Source organism: Meleagris gallopavo, chromosome 1, assembly GCF_905368555.1.
Source record: "Meleagris gallopavo chromosome 1, MGAL_WU_HG_1.1, whole genome shotgun sequence".
Taxonomy (NCBI): Eukaryota; Metazoa; Chordata; class Aves; order Galliformes; family Phasianidae; genus Meleagris; species Meleagris gallopavo.
The window spans coordinates 90489736-90506660 of NC_139404.1; the positions used below are offsets into that span (position 1 = coordinate 90489736).

Here is a 16925-nt window from a genome sequence, read left to right on the forward strand (position 1 = left end):
AACCTTCCTAATGCTGTCAGCAGAATATCAGCTTGAGTAATGAATTAGGTCAGTGGAGAATGGGAGGTCCACACTCTGAGCCTCGTTTGATACAGCTGTAAACATTCACTTGTAGGGTAAAAAAGGGTGAATCGTTTCAGGGGAGCAGAAACAGTGGCCATTTTCTTCTTAGAGCCAGTGCCTTAGAAGCTACACTTTCTTGGTAAACCACTCTTGCTGCTCTGTGTGGGTCACTGCTTGCCCTCCAGCAGCAGTTTCTGCTGTAGCATGAGGTGCTGTCCGTGTAGCAATTTGGGCACAGGAATGTGCCTCTTCATCATTTCTACCCAAGAACACTGGAGGCTGGATCCCTTCCCCTGTGTTACAGAAGTCATTAGGTCACTCGGCTTATTCAGCCTTTTCATTTATGAACTGTGAGTGACAGAATGTTTCTAACTAGAAAGGAGTTATAGATCGATATCAGATGGGAGTATTGGTACGCTGGCTCTGTCTTGGTTCAGGGTCACTTCTCCTGCTGTGAAGGAAGCTGCCTTCAGGAAGTATGAAGTATTTAGCCACATCAAGCATTTCAGGATCAGAGTAGCTGTCTGATCTCAAACTTTCTGGAGAGGAAGTGACTCTTACCAGGGTAGTCTCCATACTGACAAAGTGTGTTTGCCATTGACTCAGCCACATCTGATTTCAAAGCACTGCACTAATTATCAATTGTTAAGTTTACTTATGACAGTGTGTTGATAAGAGAGTTCCAGAAAGACAAGATCAAGTAGCATTCTCAAGTAATTAAGCTTTTGAAACAATCTTCTGCAGCCTTCCCCTGCCCCAATCAATGGATTAACTTTTCCAGATTTACTAGAAGTATTTTCCTTCAACAGTCTGTTAGTTTTTTCCCCTGAAATAAAAACAGAGCCCTGGAATGCAACATTTTGAAATAGGAAATAAATCAGTCACTGATCCAAAGCAGAATGTATCCAATTGAAAAATCTTTGTTGGAAGGTGAAGAAAAACAGCCCAGTGCTTTTTTTTTTTTTTCTTTTTTTTTTCTCCCTCTTGTGCTAAATGTCACTTCATGTAGAGTGTGGCATTGGCTGTGGGAACTTGACGGATTTTGTAAGAATCACATCACAGACCCAGTACTCATCTCTTTACCAGCAGAGCACAAATGCAGAGTATAAAACAGTGGATGTGTTTGGAAACAAAATGGAGTGGCTCTTGGCATCCACGGTTATAGCACAGAAGGGTGCATTTATTATATAATCCAAACTGGTGAGTCTTAAGCCCTTAACTGAGAATTTGACAGGTGATACTACATGTTGCCATAGTAGTAATACTAATATTATTACATTGAGTTTTAGCTGTTGTGAAGAGACAGCACAGTTTCTTAAGCTTTATTTTTCTTAATTAATATTTACTGTAGTAGTATGGACAAACTCTTAGCCTGGATGATGCTCCTGTTGTACAGGGGGCTGCGTGTAAAATGTGTTCCCAGAACTGCGCCAATAAGGAAGATTGGTATCAACCTACATTCTCTTCCTTGCCTCTTAGGCTCCTCCATCATGTGCCAGCATATCCCCTAATTAGATGCTGTAGAAAACAATTACGTGGCACTTCCAAACTACGTGTTTGCTGGTTGGCCACACAGCAGGCTAAACAAAACAGTTAATGGTTGAACGGATAACAAAGGTCTTTGCCCAGAAGAAGCACTAATTACAGTTTCTGTGTCTTCCACATAGGCAGGATAAGTCTGATCTGAAACTTGTAAAAGCTTGATATCTTTGAGACTTCAGCCCTTCTGTCTAGTTCATTTAAAATTGGCCAGTGGGATCAGAAGTGCTGTAGGATGGAGAATGGAGGATTCTGTAATCCTGTCTTGCCTGTCTGCAAAGGGCAGCTTTTCCCTTAGATGGCTTGTAGGTGACTCCTGTGAGGTGATCTGGTGAGCAAATTAAGGTATGGGGATATTTTAAAAAATAGCCTACAGTTAGTTACATAAATACCATGCAACAAAGCTCCAGTGAAGCTTAGAGACTCTGTCCTAAACTTAGGTCTGAACAGGAAATAAAAATGAAATTTCAGTTCTCATATTTAGAAGATGGTTGGCAACACGTAAGTTAGGATGTATGCTCTGCCTATTTTAAATGTAATGGTTGCCTGGAGACTTGCACAGATTCTCTAATCCATGCACATAGGGAAGTCTTTGATCCAAGAGCTGAACTCCAGACCTCTCCAGTGAGAAGTGTAGAAGGATGAGAAATCTCTTAATTCCTAACACTTGCCTGAAAGAAATAGCAGTGTTGTCCTTTCAGGGGAGGAAAACAGTTTACAGTTTTGTCTGACTTGGTTCCACCCACAGAAGAATAAAAAAAGCCTGCCCGTAGTTACACAGATTAAACATTAGAAATTCATAAACTGTTCAGAAGAGGAAAATAAATTGTAACAGGGAAGAACGTTCCATTCCTTGTGACTTAGAGAAGTAGTGCTTTAACATCCCTGAATCTTCATTTCAATATAATTGAGATGGGCTTAAAAATATGCAGACCTTATTAAAGGATTCTGGCAATTTGTAGAAGAAGGATATGAAGAGGAAGTGTGTGAGAATTTGGTTCTCACACGAGGGAATAATAAAGAGATTTAATAATTGCTGGAAGTATTTAATATATAAGCTTAGAGACAAAATATGCCTTATCTATAATAGAAAATATTTTTAATGAGCTGCTCATGGTCATCTTTGCAGATTTAATTTGAAAGTTAATTTCTAAATGCTTACAGAATTAACCAAGAAGGTAGTTTTCCTTTTGATACACAGCCGCAGTATAGCAAGTCAAACATGAAGCTAGCATGATGCCTAGCTAATTCTCCCATCAGTTTCAGGAGCTATAGATGTTGCCCAAATAGATGTTTGGCACAGTCTCAGTATGAGCACTGGCTCTGAGCCAGAGTCTGGAAGCTGCTGCTCAAGGTCCCCAAAGGTTATTAGTAGGTCGGAGTCATTTCCAGCTGATGGTTGGTTGTTGGCCTGTGTAGAACTGAGGTGGTAGCTCAGCTGAGCTCCCAGGAGACACATTAGGAAGAATAGCAAGAGAGGTCTCTTTTTTGGCAGCGTACCAGATCAGAGCTCAACAACAATAGTGAGGCAAAGAGGAGAACTTGCTGTGCTGTTGCTCATGCTGTGCCAACCCTTCTTCATAGCTGCAGCCTCACTCAAAGAGACGTGCTGGCCTTCTGCTTTGAAAGGCAGAGGCAGAGTTCTTTGCATTCTGTAAGTCATATTGTGCATTTACAGTCATTGTACGTGCATTTATGGTGATAATAAAACTGAAACCCAGGGTGCTGTTGGCTGAGCTGTCTGGGTTTGTTCTGGAGACACACTGAAAGCAGGACTGTGATAGACACATACTACGTTTTAACACCTAATACCTTTTGTAAGTTTAAAAGCACAAAGTAATATTTCAAGATGTAGATATTTGCTTTACATGCACACAGTCAAAACCCTCAGTAAAGCACATTCCTTCCGCAGCGATTTGCAGGATTATTACAGGAATTGTTCCACCCATTTCTATGGCACAGCCATTTCTGAGGCAGAGCATGGTTATTTAATAGTGCACAGACACATGCATAGCCATTGAGGACAGAAGGTGCCTAAAAATACTGCTGGCAAGTCCTTGTTCAGCCCACACAGTGCATACTATGCAGCATACTATCAAACCCATATGTTAAGGCATGATCCACTGGGGTATGGGATGAAACATAGAAGAAACAGATTGGCTCAGTATCACCGTCCAGCTGTTTTTTAAAACCATGCCTCAAGAGGAGTGCTTGTGCAACACTGCAGTGTTAATGCAAGGGAATATACCAATACCCTGTAAGGCAGACAGGTTCATTTTGTGGTGGTAAGTCACATCCTCATGTCAGTACTCCAGTGAGGCTTTGAACATTCGCTCTTTTGGACTTAGACCCGTGTTCTTGTCCATCTTGGAATAGCTCTGGGCTGAGACCTTTCTTAAACAATCTGCTGTAGGAACGTTATTTTCTTCACAGCTTTGAAAGGCAGATTTCTATTTGCTAGCTGTAGGCCTGCCTTGAGGTCGCTGGGTAAGCCATGAAGTGTGCTTGGAGCCAGCCTACTGGAGTTAGAGCTGCTGTAGCTCCAGGTGTGTCTTTTCTACATGAAGGAAGATAACAAAGCCAAAAAGGCTATCCAGACTTCCCCTGCAAATGTAGTAATCCCAGGAGTTGAGAGCTTAACACATGTGTGAGACCCACCTTTTCTGTAAGATAGAGGACATGTAAGATAGAGGAATGCCAGAGGAAAGAGTTTCAGTTACTCAGTGACCTGATTGACCCCTTAATTGAGTTTGGTATAAATCTCAAAGCAGTGTGATGTGCTTTATGGGACTTTATGTTTCCATCGGTATCCTGTGGAGCTTCTGCCCCATGTTCTTCAACCTGTGTGAGCAGAAGTCCTTGAGTGGGGAGATGGACTGGTCCTGCTTAGTGACAGCTCCCAAATGCTCAGCCACCTGCTTCCTCTGCAGTCTTATGGCCCCTGCTGCATAGAAGCAGTCTGAGCTTCTGGGCCTGCTTCTGCCATGCCATGACAATTCCTTCCTGTATCACTGAGGGGAAATGAGTGCTACTTTTCTGCTTGTCATCCTCTGTGGGAGGTGGGATCACTGTCACCATTTGATGTACTATAGGCTGGGCATTTCCAAGCCATTTTTGCTGTCGCTGCAAACTTTGTAAATGATGCAGCTGCTCACAACTTCACATCCCACCTTATAGACAGATTTTTCCTGAAGCAAGGACTGACTCATTGTTTTGGAGGCTGCAGCCTACCTGCCTGCTGACATAAACTCAGCTATCGAAGCAGTATTGGCTGAAAGTCTCCTTGAGCTTAAATCCATTTTCCTCTAATTGCTTTTAATTTCTCTCTAGCAGTGCGCAAAGGGTACAGGATCCAGACGGACAAGGAAAGGGACTCCATGAAAGTGCTGTACTATGTCGAGAAAGAACTGGCTCAGTTTGACCCAGCGAGGAGAATGCGAGACCGATGTGAGGAACAAGAATGGTTTGAATTTTTTTTTCACTGACCTGAAAAGTACTCTGCAAATGCATAGCTTAAAGTTAGCTGTCTTTGTTTTGAGAGCCTCTAGAATATAATGCTTGGGATCGATAAAGTCTAGATTTTAGGAATCTATGGGTATATTCTGATATTCTTTTAAAGAGCTGCTTCTTATCTAATCATCCTTCATTAGAGTAAACAAGGTGTGGGAAACTCAAACGATTAGGAAAATTGGTCACTCGAGTCACTTTTGAGTCATCATTGTCTGAAAAGCCAAGTCTGTACTCGAGCCTTTTACAATCTGTAGGTGTGATAATAACTGTAAATATAGCCCCCAGAATTTCTGCATGTCTTACAGTGTGGCTGCCTCTAAACTCCCAGCATGGCAAAATAGGAAAGGGATGATTTTATTGAAATTCTATTCTATGGGCCGCAGTGACTGCAGCATGGCTGGAACAATGCAGAAAGTTTGGAGTGATTGTTGCCCTGCAAAGTGACTACAAGAAAGCTTCTGCGTGGAACTCCTCACTGTTTTCCTATGGCCTCTTGCAGGCTGTATAGATAAAGGCAGAGGGAGTTCTTAGGGGTGTCAGAGTACAAGGCTGATTGAGGATCTCCCTTGCATTAGGAGAGAGAGTTGCAGTAGTAGGAAGGGTTATGAGGAGGACTTGCAGCACCGCTGTTTATCCTGTGTCTGTTTTGTGCACAGAGCAAAATAGCAGGACGGGGGCTCAGTTTCTCTGTGCAGCACCCGGCTCGTGCAGTGCTAACCCACATTAGCAGTGATAGAGGCTTTTTTAAAACAGATATGTGAGATCCTGCAAATCAATGAAGGTAAGGGCTTTGGGGAATGACATTAAATGACATTAAATCAAGGTTTTGTACAGATTAGGCATAACTAACAAATTATATGTACTTCTAAAACAGTCATTGCTCAGTACACTGTCTTCTCCACCCACAAGATTTACTATAAAAAGACCTCTCCAGATTGGTGTGTCAGGCCTCCAGATGTCAATGTGCTTGATGAGGCAGAGACTGACAGTGATTCAGACAGTCTCTTATATTTTTTTAAAAATCCTTTTTTTTTTTTTTTTTTTTTTTTTTTTTTTGAGGGGGCTGTTTTTGTTTTAACTAGGCAAATCAGGCCAAATCCAGAGCCAGCCTGTCTCACACCGGGGAAGGGGGGGTGGCACAACTGCTGTGACGATGTGCCACCCCGGGGCGGTGGAGAGCTCCCACGTGTTGATGAAGCAGGGCTGAGGAGGGATTTCTGCTCGAAGGTTGAGCTCAACTGGCTGATTGCATTTACTGAGTACTAGCTCAGAAGGTAGGTTTGGCAGCAGTTCTGTGTCCAAACTGAGACCCAGGAGCCTTAGACAGAGTCGCATAAAGTTTTGGAGGAGAGCCTTGGGTTCCATTTTGAATTTTTTCTAATGGAGAGCAGCTTAGCTTCTTTCTGAAAAAGCTGCAGCCACGTTTATTACAGACTTCCTGTCTTCTCATCCTCACGTATGCTCTTAGGTGATGCCTATCTTACTTATTTTCTACAACTTCCCCTGCAGATAACAACACTGTTTCTGAGCTCAGCTCTTTGCATGAGGATGATTTGAACTTCAGGCAGCCCTACCGCCAGGCACGAAGGAAACCTCTGCCTCCTGCAGAAGACTTGGATGGTGATGCTGAGTACTGGGCAGGAGTCATTGGTGGGGGCAGCACATCAAGATCACAGGCGATCTCTGATTACAGAGATGAGAGAGACAGTTTCCGGCACAGGTGAGGAGTGCTGTGTTTAGGAGGCTGCTGTATAAAAATGATAAAGAAAGGAGAAGGGCCAGATGTACTGGGAGCTTTTCTCCATTTCCTCCTGCACCAGTCCAGTCTAACAAGATGGAGAGAGGCTGTAGCTGTTGAGAAAGATGGAAGTGTCATTAGATGAGGACAGCATGAATCTGGTTTCCACAAGTCTGCTGAAGCCTGCCAAGCTGCGCAAAGCTAGGTACTGATACCATTCGAAGTGGGGTGCAGAAGTGAGATAAATAGGAGAAACAGAGCTTCCATAATGCTCTATTCAGATTTGTACCTAATGCCTTGGACAATTTTTGGTGCTGGTGTGCTTTATTAGGGATCACAGAACTGGCACCTAGATGAGAGATGCTGTGTGCTTTTCCCTCATATGCCAGCAGCCTGGTCTCCCAGAAGTAGTGGCATCAACACTGGACTAGTGTTCCAGTTCACTCACCTTAAACCTGTTTCAGAATTAACCTTCTTTGAGCTTCTATAGTCAGGATCTTGGGTTTTCCCAGCAGGACATACACCTACAAGTGCTGGGGGCAAGAGGAAGCAAGTCCAGTGCTGTCTAGTGAAGGACAAGGGAACTGCATCCTGGGGTTAATCTTGGGTAGACATGTAGAATCTGAGCTATCCACAGTGGGCTGCATTTACAGTCAACAGAGAGAAGTAGACATTTCTAGAATGTGATATATCTCGTGCAACAGAAGGTGATAAAAACAGGTCAGATGATTCATGCCCCAACAGAGCCTGTTTCCCTCCATTATTTGTGAAGGCAGCCTAAAGGATGAGTGTAGCTGATTCCCGCCCTCTAACACTATTTTCTCTCTCTTCCAGCCAGCAGAGATCCAAGTCCGAGATGTTGTCCCGCAAGAGTTTCTCTGTGGGAGTTCCAGCCGTCTCTATGGACGAGCTGGCAGCCTTTGCAGAGTCCTACAGCCAGCGGGCCCGGCGGGCAGACAGCCAGGAGACTCGGCGTTTCGAGCGGTCGGAGTCACGCAGTGGCCGTGCTGGAGGGCTGACCCATCAGGATAGCTCCATGGAGGAGTACTACACTAAGCGCAGCAGAGGGAACCGAGAACCACTGACGGACTCGGAACGGGGCTGGTCGTACAGCCCGCCCCGGAGACGAGCCCATGAGGAGAAGCACCTGCCCAGGCTGGTGAGCCGGACACCGGGAGGGAGCCAGAAGTACGATCACTCCTACCTCAGCAGTGTCTTGGAGAGAAAGTCCCGGAGCTATGATGAAAGTGGTGACCATTGTGAAACCCCCTCAAAGCTGAGCTCACAGCCCAGCCAGAGAGGAGGGGGAACGTATTATGCTTGGTCACCGCCTTCTACCTACAAATCCGATACGTCTCAGCAGCAGCAGACACCACCACCCGAGCAGGAGGAAGAGGAGGACACCCTGCCTCCCTACAGCGAGAGGGAGCTGAGCCGAGGCCCTTCATACCGTGCCAGGGAGCAGGCCTACCTCAATGCCTCTGACAAGAAGAGGAAGAAGGATCCCAAGAAAACAGTGAGGACCTGTCTTGTGCTGCTGATCCAGATAGGCTAAGTAGGGAGCCAACAGGCATGGGTTGCTAACCAGTTTAGAGACTCTGTAGTTTATGAGAGAGTAGAGCCTGGAGTCTAAGTGTGAGGAACCCCCAGTAGTGCAGAGAACTCTGCAGAGACCATAGTTGTGAGCATAGTTGTGAGGTGAACAGACACTCCTGGGTGTTTGCCCATGAGCATGTGTGCCATGCATGCCACAGGCACACAGTCACATGGGATGCCAGTAGGTGAAAAACATCCTGCCCCAGTCTGGGCTAGCAAAAGCTGACAAACCTGTAGTTTTTGGGGAGAGGGAGACAAACCAAAGTGGCCTATGTGAGAAAAAAAAAAAGGTGTCAGCTTGACCAAATTGTTGCCAAAGCTACATCCATCTGATTGTCTGTTCTGTGGGTGCTTTCCTATTGACATCTCTTTTCTCTCTTTCAGAACGATTTCCCAACGAGAATGTCCCTCGTGGTTTGAAGTCACTGTGGATGTGCCATGCCAATGGGCTGGATACCATGATGTTGCTGCAGTGGAAAAGATGCAGAGCAACAAGCAAACTGGGCCCCAGTGAACCTTTTCAGCCACCAGCCAGGGACTCCTTGTTCAAAAGTTGTTTCATCAGGGCAGCAGACTCCCATAAAGAGCACCCAATCTCAGAGGCTTTGGAAGTCTGCCAGGAAAATGAGCCAGGGCTTCTTTGGCACCCTCCATTCTGCACTGGAAGGCAGCCATGTTCTTACAACCCCTGCAGCCCTGAACTAGGAGCAAGGCTGCCTTTGTGCCTCTTTTCCTATCTCATGTGCAGAAGGAGGCCTGTGTGCATACCTCATGCTCCCTCTGTCTCCTCTGTTCACTGGATCAAAATCGTCTCCATGCTTAGAGTCTATTCTGTATCATCCCCACACTGGGAGGAGACCTTGTTCTTACAGCTGCAGACTGCCTCCAAGGCTCTAAATTATGAAAGAAAATCTACATCCTTTCAGACACCACAGAGCAGGACTGATGAAGTGTTTCTTGCAAGGGCTGAACAGAGAGAGAGAGAGACGAGTGTGGTCTGGTTTGTTCAATATATTCAGTTATGTTCATTGTGTGCTGAGAGTTGCAAGTGAGATTGATGTATTGTTTTGAAAGTGGATCAAAGTAGCTTTTCTTGTGATGAGAGCATGATGTGTTTTTTCCCCCTATCCTCAACTGTGATTTGTTTTGATAAAGTTGCATTTTCTTGCAGCTCAGCTATGACCCTTTGGAGCTTCAAGCTAGAATATCTACTCCACATATGATAAGCAGTGCTCCATATTTGCTGGTGTTCTGCTCCCAGTACCTCCAGACTTAGTGGCCTTTTTGTTTTAAAGAAGCAAAAGGGAAAAAGATGTAGTGAGAAGGTTGCAGGTCTTTGTTCTGTGATACTGGAATTGCTCCTTTCTGGTCATTGTTCCCAGGCATTGAACAAAGCAGTGACAGCGATGGGAAAAGAATTAACACTGGGTGAACACAGACCTTGAAAGACCTTTTTCAATTACAGTCATTTCTTTCATTACAGTTGTGACATGATTTTAGTGGCTGTTGTCTCAGAAGCAGCTGAATTTAGAAGTGACTGTACCACACCATCTGAAGCCGACATTCTGGTTTTTGTGGGGTAAAATGCAGTAATTTCTTTATTTTTTAGCTCCGAAAATTACATGAGGAAAGTTAGTGGGAATTATTCAGGGTCTGTTATCTTGATCACCATCAGGCCTGGAAACAAGTTAGCACTCTGTTTTGTTGCGGATGTTGTCAGCCTCTGAAATGTCATCTCATAACTGGGCATTTGTTCATTACCTGGCCTCAAATTTACAAGGTGCTCACTCAAGCAATATGTTTTTCAACACTGGATTGATTGATTAACATCAATGCAGTTCTCCGTAAAAATTGCAGATTCATTTCTGTACAATTCCTTTGCAGTGTTACTTCACCAGGAGCGGTCATGGGAAAGGAAGAGTAATGTCCGCAGACTTGATGCTGTTGTAGTTTTTTTTGCTAGAAGATGAATGACACAAGAATGGCTTTCTTTTCCACACTTTTCTTCCTGGCCAAAGAAAGATTAGCCTGTAGGAACATATTATACCTGGATCTGTCTGGCAGTACAGTTTGAGAAACAAAATTTTAAGTACATTTTGATCTTTTCTTATCATTAATGTATGTTCCTAGGAAAATCACAGTGCAGTTAACAAAAGGCTGGCGGGTGGTTTCCATCTGAGGTCTCCAAGGCCTTGAGGGGTCTACAGTGTTACTCAACATGCCGTTTAAAATTAAGCATTTCACCCTGACATATAATAGCACTGTCAAGCAAAAACTATTAATATTTTGTTGGTCTGAAAATCTTGAGAGGTCCTATGCCATGGATTTTAGGGAAGTTTAACCTGCTGTCCTTTCCATCAGACATCCAGCAGACCCAGGAAGAGTTTCACCACATGGAGATTTGTTTGCATCTGCAACAGTGATTGTGTCAGAAACGGGCCCACTAGCAACATGTCTGTATCAGCATAAACGGATCATCTGAAAAGTGAGGGGTGATGTAGAGTTGGGCTTCCATCTCCATATTTGCACAACCCTAATGACCTATGACTCTTGGATGAGCAACACACAAGCAGGAAGACAGAAGCTGGTAGGAGTCACTTGTTTCAGAAAAGAGTAATGGTAGCTTTGTGCTTATACCAACTTTAAGAGCACCTGCAGGATGCTGGCACTGGAAAATAATGAGCCTGATTATTGCACTTAATCTGAAAGTGATGGGGTCTCAAATTATAAATTTTCCAGTGATCAATTTTTATTGCTGGCATAAAGTTTAAATCTTTTTCATACAGGATATGGATGTCTGAGTCATGTTGATGATGCAGATGGTTTTGTTGCCTTCAAATGAAGCATCACAACAGTGACTAGCTAAGAAAACAACCAAGATGATAAGTGAATCCTGTAAAAAATTATAAGCCCTTAGAGCAACAGGAGGATCAAGTATCAGTGCTAAATCTGACTGTGCTGTCAGTAGTGTTATCTGGGTTTCAGAAAAAAGTCTCGACATAATGGGAAAGTAAATACCAATAGTAACGACTTCTCAGTAATCCCATTATGCCTTTAAAGTATATTGTAAAATTTCCATGGGGTGAGTTTAGTGCAAATATTCTCAGACCGTTTATGCTGAAATGGAAAATTAACAAAGGCAGCACCTTGAATACTTAAAAACTTGGAGAAACTCTCACCTGAGACAGATAGCCAGAATTATTCTCTGTGTTGGCATAGAACTATAGAATCCTGGAATGGTTAAGGGTGGAAGGAACCTTAAAGACCATCTAGCTCCATCTCCCCTGCCATGGGCAGGAACACCTTCCACCAGCTCAGGCTGTCCAGGGCCCATCCAACCCAGCCTTGAGTGCCTCCAGGGATGGGACATCCACAGCTTCTCTGGGCAGCCTGTGCCAATGTCTCACATTGAAGTGAAGAATTTCATCCTAAATCTCCTAAATCTAACCTAAATCTCCTCTGTTTTAGTTTAAAACCATTCCCACTTGTTGCTATTGTACCATGTAAAAAAATCAGTCTCCATCTTTTTAATAAGCTCCCTTTAAGTTCTGAAAGACCTTAATGAGGTCCCCCTGGGGCCTTCTCCAGTCTGAACCAGCTCCCTCTGCCTTTCATCATAGGAGAAGTGCTCCCGCCCTCTGATGACCTTTTGGCCTCCTCTGTACCTGCTCCAACAGCTCTGCATCCTTCTTGTTCTGCGGGCCTTGGCTTGGACACAGTATTCCATATGGAGCTTCACAGAGGCAGAACTGAGGAAGACAATCCTCTCCCTCGCCCTACTGGCCACTCCTCTTTTGATACAGCCTGGGGTACAGCTGGCCAGGGCCGTGAGTGCACACAATGCACACTGCTGGCTCATGTTAGCTTTTTGTCCACCAGGACCCCCAAGTCCTTGGCAGAGCTCCTCTCCCAGTTGATTGTTCAGGGATTGTTCCAGTCCAGGTGTAACACCTTGCACTTGGCTGTGCTAAACCTCATGCGGGCCCACTTCTCAAGCCTGTCATCTGGATGACATCCCTTTCTTACACTGTGTGAGCTGCACCACTCAGCTTCATGTTGTCTGTAAACTTGCTGAGGGTGCATTCGATCCCATCGTCTGTGTCACTGTTAAAAATGCTGAAAAGCACTGCTCCCAGGATAGACTCCTGTGACTGGCCTCCACCTGAACATAAAGCTGATCACTTTGGCTGCAATCATCCAACCAATTCCTAACCCACCAAACAGTCCAGCCTTCAATTCAGAGATAAGGATGTGGTGTGAGACCATGTCAATGTCCAGGTAAATAACATTAATTTCCCTTCGTTGTCCACCAAACCATTGCTCCATCACAGAAGACCACCAGATTAGTCAGGCACCATCTGCCCTTGGTGAAGCTATGCTGGCTGTCTCAGCTCACCTCCACATTTATCATGTGCCTTAAAATATCTTCCAGGAGGATCTGTTTTGTGATCTTCCCAGGCACAGAAGTGAGGATCATGGGTCTGTAGTTCCCTGGGTCTTCGTTTTTTCCTTTCTTAAAAGTAGGAGTGATGTTTCCCTTTTTCTCACGTTTGTCCAGGCCCCTTCAGATGACATCCCTTCCATCTCTAATAACAACTACACCACTCAGCTTGGTGTTGTCTATGAAGTTGCTGAGTGCAGACTTGATCCCGCTGTCTGTCATTGATAAAGATGCTGAAGAGCAACAGTCCCAAAACAAACTCCTTTGGGACACTACTCATCACCGGCCTCCAGCTGGACATTTAGCCATTGACCACAATTCTCTGGCTGTGGTCATCGAGCCAAATCTTTATCAACTGAAGATGGGGAAAGAAATGGAAACTGAAGTAAGCATAGTAGCCCTTTTTATTAAGTCGGAGATGGCTACCAGCAACATGCCCCAGGCCTGCCTTACCTATGCAGCCAGCGCTGCCAGTCATGTGCTGAGCTTCCTTGGAGTTCCAGCTCCCACTGTTGTGTGGATCCCTCAGCAGCACACTGAATCGTGATTTTAACTCTGGATTGTGACTCTGAAGGTCCCTGCTGACCATGGATCAGCAGTTAAACTGCTTTCTTGTCCTTTTTGTTACAACAAGCCCACTCTGAGTGGGTAATACTAGTTCACTAGTTCACCTGCAACAGAAACAGACAAATAGTTTGGCAACCGATTAAGGACTTGTACATACAACCTCCCTTTGAAGAGTGCCCTGAAACGGGACATAAAAATTTGTGGGAGGGAGTAGCAAAGAAAATATCAGGATCAGACACCTTAAGACAGAATTGATCTCATAAAGGGAAAATTCATTCTCTGAGAAATTTTTTCAAGTATTAAGAGAGTTAGCACGTAGAGGCCACTGTTGGAATGTGAACAGCCTTCCCCAGTAACACAGTAGTCTGACATTGTGCAGAAGAGCTTTTCTTGGCCCATTTGCCAGCTTGCTTCCACAGTCCCAGGTCATCCTGAGTACCTAACTGCTAATGTCTCTTTTGACCAAAGGTCCCTTCCAAAGCTGCTTCTCTGAAGAAACACAGGGCAGTCACTGGCCTGCACAAATACAGATCCCTGAGCAGAAGCAATCACAGAGCATTTTACAAGTCAAATATAGCCACAAACTTTTATAAAATTATAGAATCATAAAATGCCTGGGTTGAAAAGAATCACAATGATCATTTAGTTTTCAACCCCCTGCTATGTGCAGGGTCGCCAACCACCAGACCAGGCTGCCCAGAGCCACATCCAGCCTGGCCTTGAATGCCTCCAGGGATGGGGCATCCACAGCCTCCTTGGGCAACATGTTCCAGTGTGTCACCAACCTCTGTGTGAAAAACTTCCTCCTAATATCTAACCTAAACCTCCCCTGTCTCAGTTTAAAACCATTCTTCCTTGTCTTATCAATATCCACCCTCGTGAACAGTCATTCCCTCTGCTGTTTATATGCTCCTTCAAGTACTGGAAGGCCACAATGAGGTACATAAATACAATGTTTATCATGCCTGGACTATTCCGAAAATAAAATAAGTCGTTGAGACCGTTCCACTGAGAAAATGCTCACAGCTATGTTTTTTCCTTTGGGGACCTTTCACATGAAGCTGTGGGTGAGTTCTGTTCTGTGTCACTAAAAAGTACAGATCTGGGACATGTGGAAATGAAAGCTGAAGTGGCTTTAGCTCACTCTTTAACTGGGCCAGGAGCAAACAGACCTTTCGCCTAAGCCAGGTGCTGCAGAACTGACCCTGACTCCTGGAACCTCTGTGGGGCAGCACCGCCATCTGGCTATAATGGTGTATATGCTTTGTGTAGCAGCTGAGCTGCCAAACGCGCTGTCGTCAGTCACTTGGGGCTCCTGAAGCCATTGTCCTATTACCTGGGAGGTCAGAGAAGAGATCCTCGTGCTCTACACGATGGGTCAGCTATTGTTTTTGATACCATCTCAAAAGTGCCAGCATCAGAAACAGAATGATATTAATAGGAATAAATTAGAGGAATATGCCATGATTCCCAGGCCAATTCTCTTGTGACCTTTGTAACTGCTTCTGGACATTCACACCTGCCTATACAGGGGCCTTTGCTGGGAGAGACCTTTACCCCCTCTCCCAGTCTGCCCTTTGCTCTTCCATGCATGTGATCCCTCTCGGACTGCTCTGCATGCTTGACTGTTCACAGCTGACCTTCAGCCTGGGGGCTTCAGTCAGTTTGGCTGTGGACTGAATTTTGTTTAAAAAAAAAAAAAAAAGAACCAAACATTTTTACCACACTATAAAAGCAAAAATTACAGGAAGCACAAAACAAAACCCCAAGCCTTCCATCTATTCTCAAACGCAAGCAGAGATGTTCCTGGAAACATTTTAAAAATTCAAGCCGAAGACGATTTCAAAACAAGTGGGTATTGTTTCCAGTCCCAGGGCAACTGCAGTAAGAGCTCTGAAGAGCAAACAACAAAAGTAAACCCATTCAGATTTCTTTGTCCTTGGTGAGAGCAGCAGCAGAGGGAAGGAAGCAGTGGTTCATCACTCAGAGAGTGCAAATGTGACTCCAAGATGATGTGTTACATCTGAGTTTAAAAGTATGTCAGGCTGATTTTAAAAGCAGATCTCAGTCAAGGAAATGGCAGTTTTCATCTCCAGTGCCTCTTGGTGGATTTCACTTGCTCACTTATCTTTATTCCTGCAAAGCCTTTATTTGTGCCCTGAGAGCCACGTGACCTCTGTGCCCAAACACCAGATGAATGTGGAGGCGATGGGGAGCTCCTGTGCACCCGTGTCACCCAGCCTGCAGAGCACCAGCACTGACCCATCACACATCACTCACGTGTTGGCAGCCAGGGGCCTGCTTTTCACACACCCTATTGAAAATTCCAGCCATGGCTATAGTCCTCTTGCTGTTTGTCACAGAGCTGTTAGTTGTATTTTTCTTTTTTCTTTTGTTGCAGTTGCTCATCTGCAACAGCTTTGTTTCCCCCATTATGCAGTGAGGGAGCAGCTTTCTTTGCTGTGCTCAGCTTTTGCTATTTTGCTTAATTTCTCCTTCTCACCTGTAATGAAGTTATTTCCATAATGGGAGGCTGGAGGGAGTGTCAGAAAGACACACTGCTCTGTACAGCGACAATACAAGCGCTTTGACAGCTTTCTGGGACACATCCTCACCCTCAGTTACTAACCATTATACATTCACCATGCTTGCAGTTTCCAATTTGTTGCTTTTGAGTTGTCACCATGGAGAATAAAAGCAGGAAAAGCTACTCCCAATCTGCCTTTTTATTACAGAATCATAGAATTGCAGAATCATCTGAGTTGGAAGGGACCCTTACAGGCCATCCAGTCCAACCTCCCTGCAGTGAACAGGGACACCTACAGCTCCATCAGGAGCTCGGAGCCCCGTCCAGTCTGACCTTGAGTGTCTCCACAGATGGATGCACTTGATGCTCAGGAGTCTGCTAAATGATTCATTTATTTAATCCCTTGAAGTTACCTGTTCCCTAGCAAAGCCAGAACCTGTGTTTCCAGAGGCCTCAGTTCTGCTCACCTTGCACTTGCAAGGACTTTAACCTCCAGGAAAGTAGAGATGGGGTAAAACCGCAATGTAAAATGCTACAGGCTTACCTCTGACAGATATGCAATTAGCAAAATCATAGTCTGCATGCAACTTGGTGCGGCCTATTTACAGACTGCACTGTGCACTCCTCACAGCCAGAAGCAGCTGATGCAGTGCAGGACCTACCTCTCTGCTCATCAGCTTGGTTGCAAGCTGCACAAATACATATTCACCCAATGTGACAGAAGAGACAAGCATGCGTAGCAGGCTTGTAGACTAAGGCACACTTTCAGTTGCACTGGGGGAGTGAAATGTGGTTTGTTTCTTTTTAAATAGAAATATGTATAAATATATGTAGTCATTTCTGTGTTCAGTTTCGGGAAGAGAGATCAGAGGCTGCCTTCTGCTCAGGCTGTTGTGGTGCCTGAGTAGAAGATGTCATTCTCCAGCTTCAGTAAGGTGCAACTT

General features: G+C 44.7%; 1 protein-coding gene across 5 annotated transcripts in view; it reads left to right on the top strand.

Annotated features, from left to right (window-relative positions):
* ILDR2 (immunoglobulin like domain containing receptor 2) overlaps positions 1-14471 on the top strand; it is a 38007-nt gene extending 23536 nt beyond the window's left edge. For 3 of the 5 annotated variants that reach the window (XM_085240393.1, XM_085240424.1, XM_085240407.1), the window contains 4 exons: positions 4933-5049; positions 6622-6832; positions 7685-8366; positions 8831-14471. In XM_085240393.1, coding sequence (XP_085096519.1) covers positions 4933-5049; positions 6622-6832; positions 7685-8366; positions 8831-8866 — 1046 coding nt within the window. In that variant the 3' untranslated portion in view covers positions 8867-14471. The remainder of the gene's footprint in view (positions 1-4932; positions 5050-6621; positions 6833-7684; positions 8367-8830) is intronic. The other 2 variants (XM_085240397.1, XM_085240414.1) reach the window with 1 other exon arrangement.
* The last annotated feature ends 2454 nt before the right edge of the window (positions 14472-16925 follow it).